The 16,584-nt window shown below is 41.8% G+C and overlaps 1 protein-coding gene and 1 pseudogene across 1 annotated transcript; one reads left to right on the forward strand and one right to left on the reverse strand.

The window, feature by feature from the left end:
• Positions 1 to 4,376: 4,376 nt before the first annotated feature.
• On the forward strand, positions 4,377 to 5,267 carry LOC127752672 (photosystem II protein D1-like). The gene has a single exon (XM_052278078.1). The coding sequence runs from the start codon at positions 4,443 to 4,445 to the stop codon at positions 5,265 to 5,267; it is 825 nt and encodes a 274-aa protein (XP_052134038.1). The 5' UTR covers positions 4,377 to 4,442.
• Positions 5,268 to 9,374: 4,107 nt separating this feature from the next.
• On the reverse strand, positions 9,375 to 13,310 carry LOC127752673 (uncharacterized; annotated as a pseudogene).
• Between the last annotated feature and the right edge of the window lie 3,274 nt (positions 13,311 to 16,584).

The raw sequence follows: 16,584 nt of genomic DNA on the forward strand, positions 1-16,584 counted from the left end.
GTTACTGCATGCATGTATATGACGTTACTGCACTTTTGACAATAATATTGTTGTGAATTACAGTAAACCAGGAATTGAAATAAAAATATATGGGTTCAAAGTCTTAGATGCTAAACCATATACTTGTTACTGCACAAAAGTAAAAGTGTTACTGCACGACATATACACGTTACCACCTGACAGTTACACATTACCGCATGTTTACGTAGTAACACTATCCAAGAACCGCAGTAAAACACTTTGTTACTGTAGAACATATAGAACGTTACTGCACCTTTGGCAGTAACATCGTGGTGAAACTGTAGTAAACTAGAAATCAAAAGAAAAATATGGGTTGAAAGTCTCACATGCTAAATATACATGTTACTGCACAAAGTGGAAGTGTTACTACATGGCAAGTACACGTTACCACATGTTTATGCAGTAACACTATTCATAAATTGCAGTAAGACACATTGTTACTACAAAACTTATGGTTTTTACTACACACTTACAGTAACGTCACGATGGGATTGTAGTAACGCATAACAGATAGTAGTAACAAGTAGTAATGCTATAGTATTACTACTTGTGGAGAGTTAAGATCCAAAAAACCCAAGCTTCGAATAACAATATCTCTCATGTGATGTATGATTTTTTAAAACCGTTTGCACCATGATGTTAGAAAAAAATACTTATCAAAAGTAGATCCGTCATGACTATATTTTAACTAAATTTGAATGTTGTTACTGCACGTAAGACACAGTGTTACTGCACGATGGCTGTCGCGTTACTGCACTGTTTCGCAAGACGAGAGCTGAGAAGAGGTGGGTGGTGGGGGAGTTGGTAGGCAGTTTGACCGGGTTTTGACCGACGTGGGGGTGCTTTGACTGAACTTTGACTGAGGTGGGAGGTGGGTTTTGAGCCCTTAAAAGGGAGGGGAGGTGAGTTTGGCCCTTGGGAGGGGGGGTATAGAATAGCTATTCTATACCCGGGTGTAGAATAGTTTATATATATATATATATATATATATATATCTATATATATATATATATATAGGGTGAGACTATAATACACCCGGGGTATAGAATAGTTATTCTATACCCCCCCTCCCCCTCAAGAGCCCAACCCACCTCCCCCTCCTTTTATTGGGCTCAAAACCCACCTCCCATCCCAGTCAAAGCATGGTCAAAGGACGGTCAAATCGCTGCCATGTCGGTCAAACCCATGTGCTAACTTCCTCCCACATCCACCTATTTGTTGTCCTTGGCTCGTACGGACGGTGCAGTAACATGACGACCACCATGCAGTAACGTTGTACCTTACTTGCAGTAACACTAATAAAATATAGTTAAAATATAATCATGACGGATCTAGTTTTGTAGAGCTTTTTTTTAAAGCATTACGGTGCAAACGGTTCAAAAATATAATATGTGGTGTGAGAGATATTATTGTTTAAAGATGTGAATTCAAAAGATATCACTTGCACTTACATTTTACTAGTTTAAAGTGGGTGATAGGTCCTGTACCTGTGTTTGGTTGTTACCACCTGTTATTGCAGTAACGCTATTAAGAAATTGCAGTAACATGCACTGTTACTTTAAAAGTTATAGTTGTTACTGCACACATACAGTAACGTCATGATGGAATGGTAGTAACACACAATAAAAAGTAGTAACAATAATGATTTAGTATTACTACTTATGGAGAGATAAATTTCAAAAGACCAATCTTCGAGAAGAAATAGTAGTAACATACTCGATTACTGTAAAAGCACATAAACTGTTACAACTCTACAGGACACAAAGTTCCATAGTTGTAAGAAGCTAAGTAGAAGAGAAATATATATGTTATTACAAAACTCATAACAAGTTACTATGTTTTAGTAGTAACATTATCGTATAAGTATAGTAACACGTCACGTTACTGCAAAACATATAGGATGTTACTGCACTTTTGATAGTAACATCGTAGTGAAATTGTACTAAACTAGGAATCGAAACAAAAATATATGAGTTAAAAGTCTATATGCTAACCATATATTTGTTACTGCACAAAAGTGTAAGTGTTACTGCATGGCAGATACACGTTACCACAAGTGTATGCAGTAACACTATTCAAGAATTGCAGTAAGACGCTTTGTTACTGCAAAACTTATAAAATTTACCACACTTTCATAATAATGTTATGATGGGATTGTAGTAACGTACAATAGATAGTAATAACACTTGTGGAGAGTTAAATTTCAAAAGACCAATCTTTGAAGGTTCTCTCTACCCTTGCCCCATAAGTAAACCGAGCCAATTCATCTCTCTCTCCATGTTACTGCACTTTTTTTTCTTACTATACATATTCTTGCAGTAACGTTATCAAGTAATCGGAGTAACACACTATGTTACTATGAAACTTATAATCGTTACTACATCTTGTAGTAATGGCATTATATGATTGCAGTAACGCATAGCAGATCAGCAGTAATACTTATGATATAGTATCGTGGAGAGCCAAATTTTTAAAAAACCAATCTTTGAAGGGTAATATCTCTTACATCATGTACTACTTTTAAAAACCATTTGCACCATGATGTTAGAAAAAAAGTGCTTATCAAAAGTATATCCGTCATGATTATATTATGACTACATTTCAATATTGTTACTGCAAGTAAGACATGATGTTACTGCACGATGAACATCGCGTTACTACGTCGTTCTGAGACGAGAGCTGAGAAGAGTGGAGGTGGTGGGAAAAGTGAAGGGCGGGTTTGACCGAGGTGTGGGGTGGGTTTTGCCCCCTGGAGGGAGGGGGGTATAGAATAGTTATTCTATACCCGGGTGTAGAATAGTTTTTCTATATATATATATATATATATATATATATATATATATATATATATATATATATATATATATACCGGAAGCACCCCTTGTTTCAAAGAGAGGAGGACGGGTTATTCACATTTAATTTGATGGTCAGAGGCGAATTGAAAGCTAAGCAGTGGTAATTAAGACCCCCGGGGGAAAATAGGGATGTCTCCTACGTTACCCATAATATGTAGAAGTATCGATGTAATTTCACAGAGTCATTCGATCTGAATGCTACATGAAGAACATAAGCCAGATGACGGAACGCGGAGACCTAGGATGTAGAAGATCATAACATGAGCGATTCGGCAGATTTGGATTCCTTTCCTATACATCCACTCATGTGGTACTTCATCATACGATTCATATAAGATCCATCAGTCTAGAGATCGTCATATATATCTAGAAAGCCGTATGCTTTGGAAGAAGCTTGTACAGTTTGGGAAGGGGTTTTTTGAGAGAAAAGAAGAATCTACTTCAACCGATATGCCCTTAGGCACGGCCATACATAACATAGAAATCACACGTGGAAGGGGTGGGCAATTAGCTAGAGCAGCAGGTGCTGTAGCGAAACTGATTGCAAAAGAAGGTAAATCGGCCACTTTAAGATTACCATCTGGGGAGGTCCGTTTGGTATCCCAAAACTGCTTAGCAATAGTCGGACAAGTGGGTAATGTTGGGGTGAACCAAAAAAGTTTGGGTAGAGCCGGGTCTAAGTGTTGGCTAGGTAAACGCCCCGTAGTAAGAGGGGTAGTTATGAACCCTGTGGACCACCCCCATGGGGGCGGTGAAGGGAAAGCCCCCATTGGTAGAAAAAAACCCACAACCCCTTGGGGTTATCCTGCGCTTGGAAGAAGAACTAGGAAAAGGAAAAAATATAGTGATAGTTTTATTCTTCGTCGCTGTAAGTAAATACGTAACTAGGAATATGGAAAATTGCATTTTTGGAATTTGCAATAATGGGATGGGCGAACGACGGGAATTGAACCCGCGCATGGTGGATTCACAATCCACTGCCTTGATCCACTTGGCTACATCCGCCCCTTATCCAGCTAAAGGATTTTCTCTTTTTTCCATTCATCATTATTCTATTTATTCTGACCTCCATACTTCGATCGAGATATTGGACATCGAATGCCACTCTTTAAAATGGAAAAAAAGGAGTAATCAGCTGTGACACGAAAAAAAACAAATCCTTTTGTAGCTCATCATTTATTGGCAAAAATAGAAAAGGTCAATATGAAGGAGGAGAAAGAAACAATAGTAACGTGGTCCCAGGCATCTAGCATTCTACCCGCAATGGTTGGCCATACAATCGCGATTCATAATGGAAAGGAACATATACCTATTTACATAACAAATCCTATGGTAGGTCGCAAATTGGGGGAATTCGTACCAACTCGGCATTTCACGAGTTATGAAAGTGCAAGAAAGGATACTAAATCTCGTCGTTAACTGAATTCAGAATAGAAAGATTCAAAATAAAAAAAAAGAAATACCCAATATCTTGCTGAAGCAAGATATTGGGTATTTCTAGCTTTCCTTTCTAGTTAATACGTGTGCTTGGGAGTCCTTGCAATTTGAATAAACCAAGATCTTACCATGACTGCAATTTTAGAGAGACGCGAAAGTACAAGCCTGTGGGGTCGCTTCTGCAACTGGATAACTAGCACCGAAAACCGTCTTTACATCGGATGGTTCGGTGTTTTGATGATCCCTACCTTATTGACCGCAACTTCTGTATTTATTATTGCCTTCATCGCTGTCCCTCCAGTAGATATTGATGGTATTCGTGAGCCTGTTTCTGGTTCTTTACTTTACAGAAATAATATTATCTCTGGTGCCATTATTCCTACTTCTGCGGCGATCGGATTGCACTTTTACCCAATTTGGGAAGCTGCATCTGTTGATGAGTGGTTATACAATGGCGGTCCTTATGAGCTAATTGTTCTACACTTCTTACTTGGTGTAGCTTGTTATATGGGTCGTGAGTGGGAACTGAGTTTCCGTCTGGGTATGCGTCCTTGGATTGCTGTTGCATATTCAGCTCCTGTTGCAGCTGCTACTGCTGTTTTCTTGATTTACCCTATTGGTCAAGGAAGTTTCTCTGATGGTATGCCTTTAGGAATATCTGGTACTTTCAACTTTATGATTGTATTCCAGGCAGAGCATAACATCCTTATGCATCCATTTCACATGTTAGGTGTAGCTGGTGTATTCGGCGGTTCCCTATTCAGTGCTATGCATGGTTCCTTGGTAACCTCTAGTTTGATCAGGGAAACCACTGAAAACGAATCTGCTAATGAGGGTTACAGATTTGGTCAAGAGGAAGAGACTTATAATATTGTGGCCGCTCATGGTTATTTTGGCCGATTAATCTTCCAATATGCTAGTTTTAACAACTCTCGTTTATATATATATATATAAACGATTATACACCCCCCCTATAGAATAACTATTCTGTACCCCTCCCCCTCCATCCCTCTCCCCTCCGGTCCCGCACCCTACGTCTCCTGTGCGCGCTCCTCTTTTTTTTTCTGGCGCCCTCCCCACCCTGCTCGATCTCTCTTCTCCCCTTTTTTTCCTCCCCTCCCCTCCCCTCCCCTTTTTCTGGAGCCCTCCCCTCCCTGCTCGATCTCCCTTCTCCCCTCCCCTCCCCTCCTCTTTTTCTTCTAGCGCCTCCCCCACCCTGCTCGATCTCTCTTCTCCCCTTTTTTTTTCCTCCCCTCCCCTCCCTGCTCGATCTCCCTTCTCCCCTCCCCTCCCCTTTTTCTTCTAGCGCCTCCCCTCCCTGGTCGATCTCCCTTCTCTCGTTTTCTTTTTTTCCTCCCCTCCCCTCCCCTCCCCTTTTTCTGGAGCCCTCCCCTCCCTGCTCGATCTCCCTTCTCCCCTCCCCTCCCCTCCTCTTTTTCTTCTAGCGCCTCCCCCACCCTGCTCGATCTCTCTTCTCCCCTTTTTTTTTCCTCCCCTCCCCTCCCTGCTCGATCTCCCTTCTCCCCTCCCCTCCCCTTTTTCTTCTAGCGCCTCCCCTCCCTGCTCGATCTCCCTTCTCTCGTTTTCTTGGCTTTTTTTCTCTTCCTCTTTTCTCTCTGTTTTTTTTGGAAATAAACCTTTTTTTCTTCTCTTTTCTAGAAAAATTAAAAATAATTTGGTGAATTCAAGATTTGAACACATGAGCTCATGGTTCATGAAAAGCTCTCCTAACCCATTCAACATATGACACTGTGTGATTAGATATCATTATGTTACTATAATTCAGTAGTAACGTTATAGAAGAAGTGCAGTAACATGATACATTACTGCAAAATTTACAGTCTGTTACTGCACTTCTGGCATGGCTGTAGAAGTGCAGTAACATGATACTTACTGCAAAACTTGTAGTCTGTTACTGCACTTCTGGCATGACTATTTTTTGACGCCGTTACTGTGGAAATTAGTCATGTTACTGCATATTGACTATCGTGTTACTACACCGTTCCTACGAGACGAAAACTGAAAAGAGGTAACTCTCTATCTTTAGAGAGCAATCTCTCAGATCATATCTTGTTTTTCTAATCCGTTTGCACTATAGTGCTCGTAAAAAAGTGCCTAATGAAATTAGATCCATCATGACTATTTTTTGACGTCATTACCGCGGAAAGCAGTCGTATTACTACACGTTGACCATCATGTTACTATGCCGTTCCTGCAAAACGAGAACTGAATTACTGTACAAAAGTGGAAGTGTTACTGCATGACAGTTACACGTTACTACATGTTGATGCAGTAACACTATCCAAAAAATGCAGTAAGATGCATTGTTACTGAACTTATAGTGTTTCTAGCACTCTTACAGTAACATCGCTATGTGATTGTAGTAACGTACAACAGACATGTAGTAACAAGTAATAGTATAGCATTACTACTTGTGGAGAGACAAATTACAAAAAGTCAAGCTTTGAAGAACAATATCTCCCAAGTGATGTAAGGTTTTTCAAAACCGTTTGCACCATGATGCTAGAAAAAAAAGTGCTTATCAAAAGTAGATCCGTCATGACTATATTTCAACTATATTTGAACGTTGTTACTACACATAAGACACAGTGTTACTGCACATTGGTCGTCGTGTTACTGCATGTTCTGTGGGACGAGATCTGAGAAGAGGTGGGTGGGGGGGAGTTAGCAGGCGGGTTTGACCGGCGGGAGGGGGCTTTGACCGGCCTTTCATAGAGGTGGGAGGTGGGTTCTGGGCCTTGGTAAGGAGGGGGAGGTGGGTGTGACCCTTGGGAGGGAGGGGGGTATAGAATAGCTATACTATACCCGGGTGTAGAATAGTTTATATATATATATATATATAAACGTTTATAGTAAGGTTAATGTAATTTTAGTATGAAATAATATATCAGCCAATATCAACTCATGCATGCAACTACACGCCAAATATGCAAAACAAGCAAACAACAAAACACAATCAGGAAAAAAAAAACCATGGAAAACAAAACATGCGAGACGTGTACTTATTACTTACAGCTCCAAGTTCGAATCTGACTCGGCATCGATTTGCCGCGTGCACGCGCGCATTCTTAATCCGAGTCCATCATGTACGACAGCCACTCACCATAAGAGCAGCTTCGATCGAGATAGGTCCATTCCTCTGCATACCTCTTATTCCCATCCAGCCTTCCACCACTCACCATTGTTGCCAAGCTCTCCAACAACCTAGGGATCGGAGGCATGGCTGCCGCGACGATCGCCAGCAAGCACCCGGCAGCCGACGGCGGCGGCGACGCCTGCTCCGGTGCGTCGCGCTGCAGTACGTTGACGAACATCTACAACTACGACAACCTGGGGACGCTCGGGGCGGGCGCGTGCAGCGTCGTGCGCAAGGCCCGCGACCGCCGCACCGGCGACACGGTGGCGATCAAGTGCTTCCACCCGCCAGGTGGAGACCTCGACGACGGCCAGCAGCTGCAGCAGCACGACGCCGTCGCGCTCGCCGGCCGGGAACGCGACTGCCTCGCCGCGTGCCGCAGCAGCCCATCCGTCGTGTAGCTTCTCGATGTCGCCGCCGACCCATGGAACAGCGGCAACGTGTACCTCGTCATGGAGTTCGTCGGCACCCGCACGCTCCGCGACCTCACCGTCGGCCGTCCCTTCTCGGAGGCCGAGACCCACGCCCTGATGCGGCAGCTCCTCGCCGGCGCCGCGGCGATCCACGGCGCCGGCCTGATCCACCGCGACGTCAAGCCGGCAAACATCCTCGTCGGCCCGGGCTGCGTCCTCAAGTACTGCGACTTCGGCGACGCCACGCCGGTCATGCCGCCGTATGAGTAGTTCTTGGTCGGCACGCTCCGGTTCACCTCGCCGGAGGAGGTCGCCGGCGACCGGTTCTACGGCCAGGGCGTGGACATGTGGGCGCTGGGCTGCGTGATGGCCGAGCTCCTCACCGGCAGGTTCGTGTTCACCTCGTCGGAGACGTGTGAGGACCATGTCCTCGACCTGCTGGACCTGCGAGAATGCGACGTCGGAGCCGAGGACTCGCCGGCGTTCGATGGCCTGCCGGGGCTGTCGCCGGCGGGGCGCGAGGTGCTGGCTGGGCTGCTGGCGTTCGACCACCGGGAGAGGATGACGGCGGAGGCGGCACTGGAGCACCGGTGGTTCCAAGGTTCTGGGATTCATTTGCGTAAAAAATTCGGGCCTCACCGAAACGGACGAATTTCGGAAATTTCAGAAATTTCGGACAAAATTTGACCGAATTTGCAGCAATTTTTAAACAAACAAGCTGAAAACTGGGGGAAAAAAGAAAGGATCATACCGGCCTCAGCACATAAGCAGAATAACACCATTGATGCAAATTTTAAAACAATCATCAGACAACTAGCTAAAATCATCGAAGGATCATCCAGGCTCCAAGCATCAGCACACAAGCAGAATAACCAGAATAACAGTAGTACCAGTTTTACTTCCAAGTTCATTACAAATGCAATAATGCAGTCCTAAAGGCTAAAGCCAAGTTCATAACTGCATATGCATACTGCTAATAGCAAGTTCATGGTCATAACCACATAATTGTAGTCCATAAGTCTAGTCATCACTCCATCATAGAGTCTAAAGTCTAAAATAATTACAGTCCAACCATATATACACCCAAAAGAATTACAGCCATACACCCAAAAGTCAGCTATCAAATGTCAGTTGTCACTGGCACCATTCACTTTGATGGTGTCCAACCATGACGCCGAATGATCATATATGCCCCCAAAAAAATGCTCCATAGTTGCTGGACTGTACCTGAACATCATGCATAAAACATATTAATAATGTTTTTTGGTGAATCAACTGGATCAACTGGTTGGAAATGGTATGACAAGTACAAAATATGCTCAGCATGGCTGAAAAATGTCAAACCAAGCACAATCAAATTGGCAGAAGAACAAAAACTCATGAAGATACAAATATTATTATTTCAGAGAGTATTATACTTAAGCATGAAACTGATATAATCAACACTAGCCAAAATCATAAATGGGACATGCAACTTACATAAGTGACTTGCTACTCTCTCATGTAGAGGCTCTGGATTCTCCCCTTCTTTCGCTTGAGTCGTCCAGATCCAGCTGAAGCTTCTATGTCTTGATCAACCCTGGTTGATGTTCTCACAAGCTCATCTTGGTCAACCCATGTTGAGGTTCCCATATGCTCATCACAATTGTCATCATTATTAGCAGTGAGTTCATCAATACCATCATCATGATTGTTATCATCTTCACCACCAGATGAGGCGTCATCAAATTCATCCTCTTCATCCCCATCTTCACTTTCCTCAAACTCAATCTCCTCACCCTCCACATCCACTCTTGCCCTCCTCCCTTTCCTATTACCACCAGCAGCAAAATCCCTCTCAAAGCTCTGATACATTCCAATCAAAGAAGGGCCTACTTCATCAGTGGACTTATCCAACCAGTCCCATATTGGATTTTCCTCATCAAATACTGCAGCATCCAACATGATAGCACATGGATCAACTTCCTTTTGTTGTCCACTCTCATTCTCTTGGATACGTACTTTCAAGTTATAATGAACATACACAAGCTTATGTAGCTTGTCGTAGCTTAGTCGGTTCCTAATCTTCGTATGCACCAATGCAAAAGTGCTCCAGTTTCTCTCACAGCCACTGGATGACACACATTGCGAAACAATACGTAATGCATACTTTTGTAAGGTAGGAACTTCTCCTCCAAATTGGAACCACCAAGCACCTGCCAAATAAGAATATCATTACAGATAAAGGTAATTTGATTACTCACTTAATTGCAGAAAGATATGCTAATTACTACATAAAAATGAATGCAAAATTTATCCACGTTATTACATTAGTTAATCTGGATATTTTTCAACAGCAAAGAGATAATCCATATGAACTAGCATTTAATTACAACTCTTTCTTAAAGTGCTTAAAGATAGAACTATGATAGGATAGATAAGACTTACTTGGGGACATAGATGACGCTCCAGCACGTGCCACATGCCGATTAAACCTCCCAATGCACTCCTTAAAATTCACTACTTCTTTAATTGCCTGAACGGCATCATCGGGTGTCTCTGCCATCTTCTCCAAAGCATCTGTTAGCGCCAAAGCATATACAGGATTTTTGCTGAAGTTGTACTTATAGTGAGTATCCGGATCAAGAACAGCAGCTACAAGTGAATGGTGGAAAAGAGAAGTTAGAAATATAACCAGTGCAGTACATATGTAAATTGTTAATTTGTTATTAATAGATTGATCAATACCTGCAACCATTAGTGTATTTGTTTCCATCTTGCAAACTCTTTTGGTCACCTTACTCATGAATGCTTGGAATTGACGTGACCCTCCACCAAGCTGAGCTTCCATTGCATGTATGGCTGCCATCATTCTTGTCTTGAAACCAGGGAGTGTACAATTCTTTTGTGTATCAGCATATCGCAGCACCAAATAGAGTGGCTTCACTGCACCTACTACCCACTCCAGTGCTGACCACCATGTACTGCTTGTCAAGCATGCTTCAGTGTAGTCATAGCTCTCATCATCTGTCCAATCACTTTCTTTTCAATCTTTTGAAACCATCCATTTTCGGAGCTTGTCTTTCTTGTCAAGAAAACTCTGAAGAAACATGAACACAGTTCCAAAACGCGTAACATTGGGCCTTATTAACTCCCCATCGATCATCCTCTTCATCTCATCATGCAACCTGTTATGGTTGTAAAAGAACCTACAGATCAACTTGGCACTTGCAACAACATTATTAACCCTCTGAAACTTAGCAATGTCTTTCAGCATGAGGTTGATAGTGTGAGCAGCACATGGTTGCCAAAAGATATGCTTATACTGTGCAACAAGCCTCTCACATGCTTTCTTGTAGTTTGACCCATTGTCTGTGACGATTTGGACAACCAGTTGAGGGCCAATCTCCTCAACAACAACCTTTCTAATCTCTTCATATATAAAATCTGCATGACAGCAAAACATTTATTTTTAGTATCTATTGGTAATACGTACAACTTATATTTCGACTTAATAGTTGAAACTAATTGCATGGCAGAAATTTAAAGGGAAAGGAAGATAACTTAAGTGACAAAGAAACAATTATTTTTAGTATCTATTGGTAATACATACAACTTATATTTCGACTTAATAGTTGAAACTAACTGCATGGCAGAAATTTAAAGGGAAAGGAAGACAACTTAAGTGACAACGAAACAATTAATTTTAGTATCTATTGGCAGTAAATACAGTTTTTATCTGCAGCTGATAGTTGAAACTAATTGCATAGCATAAACTTAATAACCACAGCAAATTGCATAGCAAGAACTTAATAGGAAAGGAAGGAAACTTGAGGGACATTGATATATCATGCAGAAACATTTACCTACGCTTTGCTTGTGAGCAGATACATCAATAGACTTATGGAAGAACATGCGTGCATTACAGTACACCATGAAGTTGATGATAGCCATGCCGGTAGGTCCTGTCCATGAGTCACACATAACAGTCACACCATATTGCTTCCAGTCTTGCTTGAACTGTTCAAGAGAATGTTCTGCTTCCTCAAAGTTTGCTTGCAAATATTCCCCATCAATTCCATTGGCAGTAGGAATTTGTGCTGTAGCGCCTAGTTGTTGAGTAAGTTTCATTGCAGCACAGAAGTACGGACAATCAGCTTTCAACCCAGCAATGTCGTTCGCATGGAACCACTTTGCCCAAGCTTGGCCCAATTTCTCTCTAGATCCCTCCAAAAGAACAGTGTCAATCCTAGGCTGCAAGGATACTTTGCTGCGTGCCAAGTCCTTATCAAAGTAGGCAGTGATACTCTTTTTACCAAGAGAAACACGGACACCACTCCCACTCCCACGCCTTCTTTCTATTGCACGAGAAAGGTTCTTATCTCTCAATGAGTTTCTTATTGCCATCTGAACTTGCCCTTCTTCATCACTTCCAAGATCAATCACCTCTTCTCCACCATTTAGCCCTTGCATAAGCTCTCTCTCCAAGCAGAGTTTTTTATGTTCTCTCTCTCTTTTCCTTTTCCTTGACAACTGTCGACCCTCCCTCATTGCATGCCGCACATTCGGGGGCACAGTGTTGCATCACTTCGCCTGTTATACCACCAAGATGCTCCCTTAGTCGGGTTGCACCTCCACCTTTGTTTGTGAACCCACAATACCCACATCTAAAGCCCTGTCCAGCAAGCTTTGTGCCATGATTCCACACATCTTCAATGTTTCCTAGACCTACTGTCCAAAGAAAATTTCATGCATAAAATTAGCAAAAAAAAAGGGGTAGGAAATTCACGTATCAATTTAATTCAACTAGTAATAAGCTAACCAAGCTATAGAGCATGGACTCAAAACTATGCTGCTTTCTGTGCATCATTCATTCATTTGGCTGCAAAATTCACAAGCTAATCCAAGCATAGAACTAAGAAGGCATGAATGGGTAGATTTTAAATAAACATCAGCATGAATAGAATTAAATTGCTAGTCTTGACTCTTGAGGCTTCAGATGATTACTCTGTACTGCATAGAATCTTGTTTTTTTTTACAATTAGAAAGGCATCTGCTCCCATTATACTAAAGTATATCCATCTATAGCCAACTATCATTATCTACTGAGGATCTTTGCTCAACAAAAGACACTAGATTTGCATGTGTTTTGACCTTGCAATATAGAGCAGAACAGGTATGCTGGCCAAAGGACAAGCAACAAAGACATATATGGCCTTGCTATACATTTCACACAAACATCATTAGTTCTAACAAAACAGGGGGCATTGTTCCTTTACCTTGGCAAGCTGGTGGAGATCGTGGCACCGCAGCTCCTTGTGGCAAATCGGTAGCATCACCAACACCAATGCGTGCATCTGGTGCTGTTGCGTTGCCCCTGTTCCTCGTCCGACTGCCGCCGCCATTGCCTTGACCACCGGTGCCATCGCTGCCGGACGACGCCACCATGAGGGAATGAGGATTAGGGACTCAAGGAGAAGATGGTGGAGGGGAATAGGAGGAGATGGAGCTGGGAGACGGAGGAGGACGCTGGAGACAGAGGAGGACGCCGGAGCTGCTGCTCCGCGTCTCCGTCTTAGTCTCTCTACCAGCCGCCACCAGAGAAGGTGCACAGGGAGGAGAACGAGTGAACTAGGGTTTTTTGGTGCGAGATTTGCACTTTTATACTAGGGCAAATACTTGAGGGCTGTTTTGGACCTTGGGCTGGGCTGAAAATTCAAATTGGGCCGAATTTTTTTGGCCGGTTTAGTGTTGTCTCGGGCTCCACCGAGATGGGCGAATTTCACCGAGTTTCGGTCCACTCGGTCCGAATCCCAGAACCCTGGGTGGTTCACGGCGGCGGCGGACTCGCCTGCCGTACTCAGGCGCCTCGCCGACCTAGCAGCTGGGAAGAACAACATGTAGTTAGGTCGTCGACACCATTAATTCTAGTGTCCTGACTCATGAATTCATTCTTGTAATCTTTTTAATTAGCTTAATTTGCTTTGATTTGTAGCAATCTGTGCAGTAGAGATTGTTAAAGTTGCTAGAGAGAAGTAAAATGCATTGTCGTTGTCCCCCGTGTTTCCCTTGTTTATCTACGAGTGTCTACACATATATCCGTAAAAATCAACTGAAAATATATAAAAGGAAAGCTAGTCCATCAGACATGCATCGGGGAAAATGTTACGCGTACGATGTTTTTGTACGATCAAACGAGGACGGCGCTTAACGTTACGTGGTGCACGCGCATGTTGCAGCCCAAGCCCATACGCATATACTCATTATTTTCCTTTGCCTTTTTTCTCTGTATCCAAATAAATAGTATAAACCATGCCAAACATTGGCTCATACATGAATATTTGCTGCATCTTATCCTGATTTGTGCCATGGGTGTGCATGGTAACACTTTGGCCATACATGTTTGTTATTATTGCTCCGTATTACTACCTCCGATTTTTTATTTTTTTTAATACTAGCAAAAATACCCATGCGTTGTAACGGATAAAGTCAAAGTACCTATTTCAATTATAATAACTTTGAGTATAAGATTGTTAGATCATATCGGGTATTATAATAGTATAATGGTATATGTTGGTATTTTAATTGCAATGAATAATACAATTCTATCTATGAAGGAAAAATTAAGAGTTATATACCCAATTCAATTATAGTTTTAATATGCTTTATCGAGTCGGAGTCGGACGACCGTGTTCTCATGCAGGCGTGACATATCGCTTTATCGAGTCAGACTCGAATGATTGCCTCGATATGCCAGTAAAGCGCTTGCTGCAGCTCCTCTTGCTCGAGTCATATTCTACCTATGTGGGCGTGGAATCCTACCACTGCGTTCAAAAAAGACACATAATTTTCCCATTAGACCCTTGATTTTTTTTTGAGAATTACACAGTACAACGCAGACACTTACAACGCACGCACACTCACCCCTATGAACGCACACACACAAACCCTACCCCTACCCTATGTGCGTACTCACCCCTATGATCGCACGCACACAAACCCTACCCCTACCCTATGAGCATCTTCGAAGACTCCTATGTGCGTACTCACCCCTATGATCGCACGCACACAAACTCACCCCTACCCTATGAGCATCTTCAAAGACTAGGCCGGCAAATCCTGAAGAGATTTAAATCCTGGAAAATTCGCTCCCACGAGGAGTCGAACCCAGGACCTCAGGTGCTACTGAGGCTCTTGTAACCACTAGGCTACAGGCCCTTTCGCCCCATTAGACCCTTGATGAGCATGCGAGAATTTGTAATGACACACGAGAAGCTGAGACGACACAGGAGGAATGGAATGTGGACTTGTAAACAAGATTCGCATAGAAAAAATATATTTTGTGCGTACATATATATTTTTTATTTGTATATATTTTGTGCGTACAAGATTCGCAATACATACGTACATATATAAAATATATTTTTTATTTGTATGTATAAAAATATACATGTATATAAAGTTTACACACGACGTGTACAAAGTTTATATACGACGTATAAAAGCTTTGTATATGACGTATACAAACTTTACATACGTACGTAGTTGAAAATAAAAAAAAACTAGAAAATACATCACGTATACAAAGGTTGTGTACACGCGTAAACGAACTTTGTATGCGTGTATACGAACTTTGTATACACGTATAAAAAGTTTGTGTTTGAGCTTATACAAACTTTTATACACGTATGTAAACTTTGTATCCCGTACGTATAAAAAAACGCAAAAAAAAAGGAAAACCGAAAAAAAATAAAAAGAAAAAACCAAAGAAAATCGAATAAAACAAAGAAAAAAAAGCGAAAAAAAATCCCACGCGCGGCACGGCCCTCCTCTCTGCACGCCACCTGTCCATCTTCGCGCAGGCGGGTGTGCGCGCGTGGTTGCGAATTACCAATCTCGCCACCCATGCATATTTCCTTGATCTTTGCATAATATATGCACATCTGGTGTGTTGGTCCTTCCGCCGATTTGGTTTTCCCGATTCTTTTTCTGGTCTTTTGTTGCTAGTAAACGGTTTTCCCGATCTGATCAGTATAAGGTTTTTTTTCCAACCGACCGATCCAATTTTTCCGGTACCGGTAGACTTTTCTGGTCCGATCTGGGTTTTATACGTGTCTACCACTTACGATGTACAAAAATTATTTTTAAGTATATATTTTACTCACTCCTTCAAATTGGTTTTATATTATTAACAAATCCGATCATTATTCAGTGATGATTTGATAGGCCCTCGCCGCAAAGCTGTTGAGCTGTGGCAGTGGTGATCACCTTAGCTCCCTCAGGTACTACCGTACAAGTACTACGCTTCACCATGCATGTAGAAGGCAATGACACGTGCTAATTGCTTTGTGTGGATGGCCCGAGGGAGATCTTCAAAGGCTTTATTGTTTAAAAAAAATAGATCTGGCGATGCAAAAAAATGTTAAAAATAATCTAAAATAGTGGGTTCACTAATTAAGTATAAATTAGTAAATATAAATTGTTAATTGTTAATTTAATGGATAAAAAATGTAAAATATTGTAAACTTTGCTTTTTAAACATTTCATTATTTGAAAATAATAGTATAGAATGGTCCACCGATTTAAGAAAAAAAATATTTTATTTATTAATTAATGGGTAAAAATTATAATTTTATAGACTTTATTTTTAAGTATTGTAGAGCTAATTTTGTGAAGAATATTTTGTAAAGAGTCATATAATGATATATAATCTTTGTAAGAA

The sequence above is a fragment of the Oryza glaberrima genome, chromosome 10 (genome assembly GCF_000147395.1).
Source record: "Oryza glaberrima chromosome 10, OglaRS2, whole genome shotgun sequence".
In the NCBI taxonomy this organism is placed as follows: Eukaryota; Viridiplantae; Streptophyta; class Magnoliopsida; order Poales; family Poaceae; genus Oryza; species Oryza glaberrima.

What these genes read in the sequence shown, in the direction of transcription:
- LOC127752672 (XM_052278078.1), top strand. Translation starts at nt 4,443, where the DNA reads ATGACTGCAATTTTAGAGAGACGCGAAAGTACAAGCCTGTGGGGTCGC.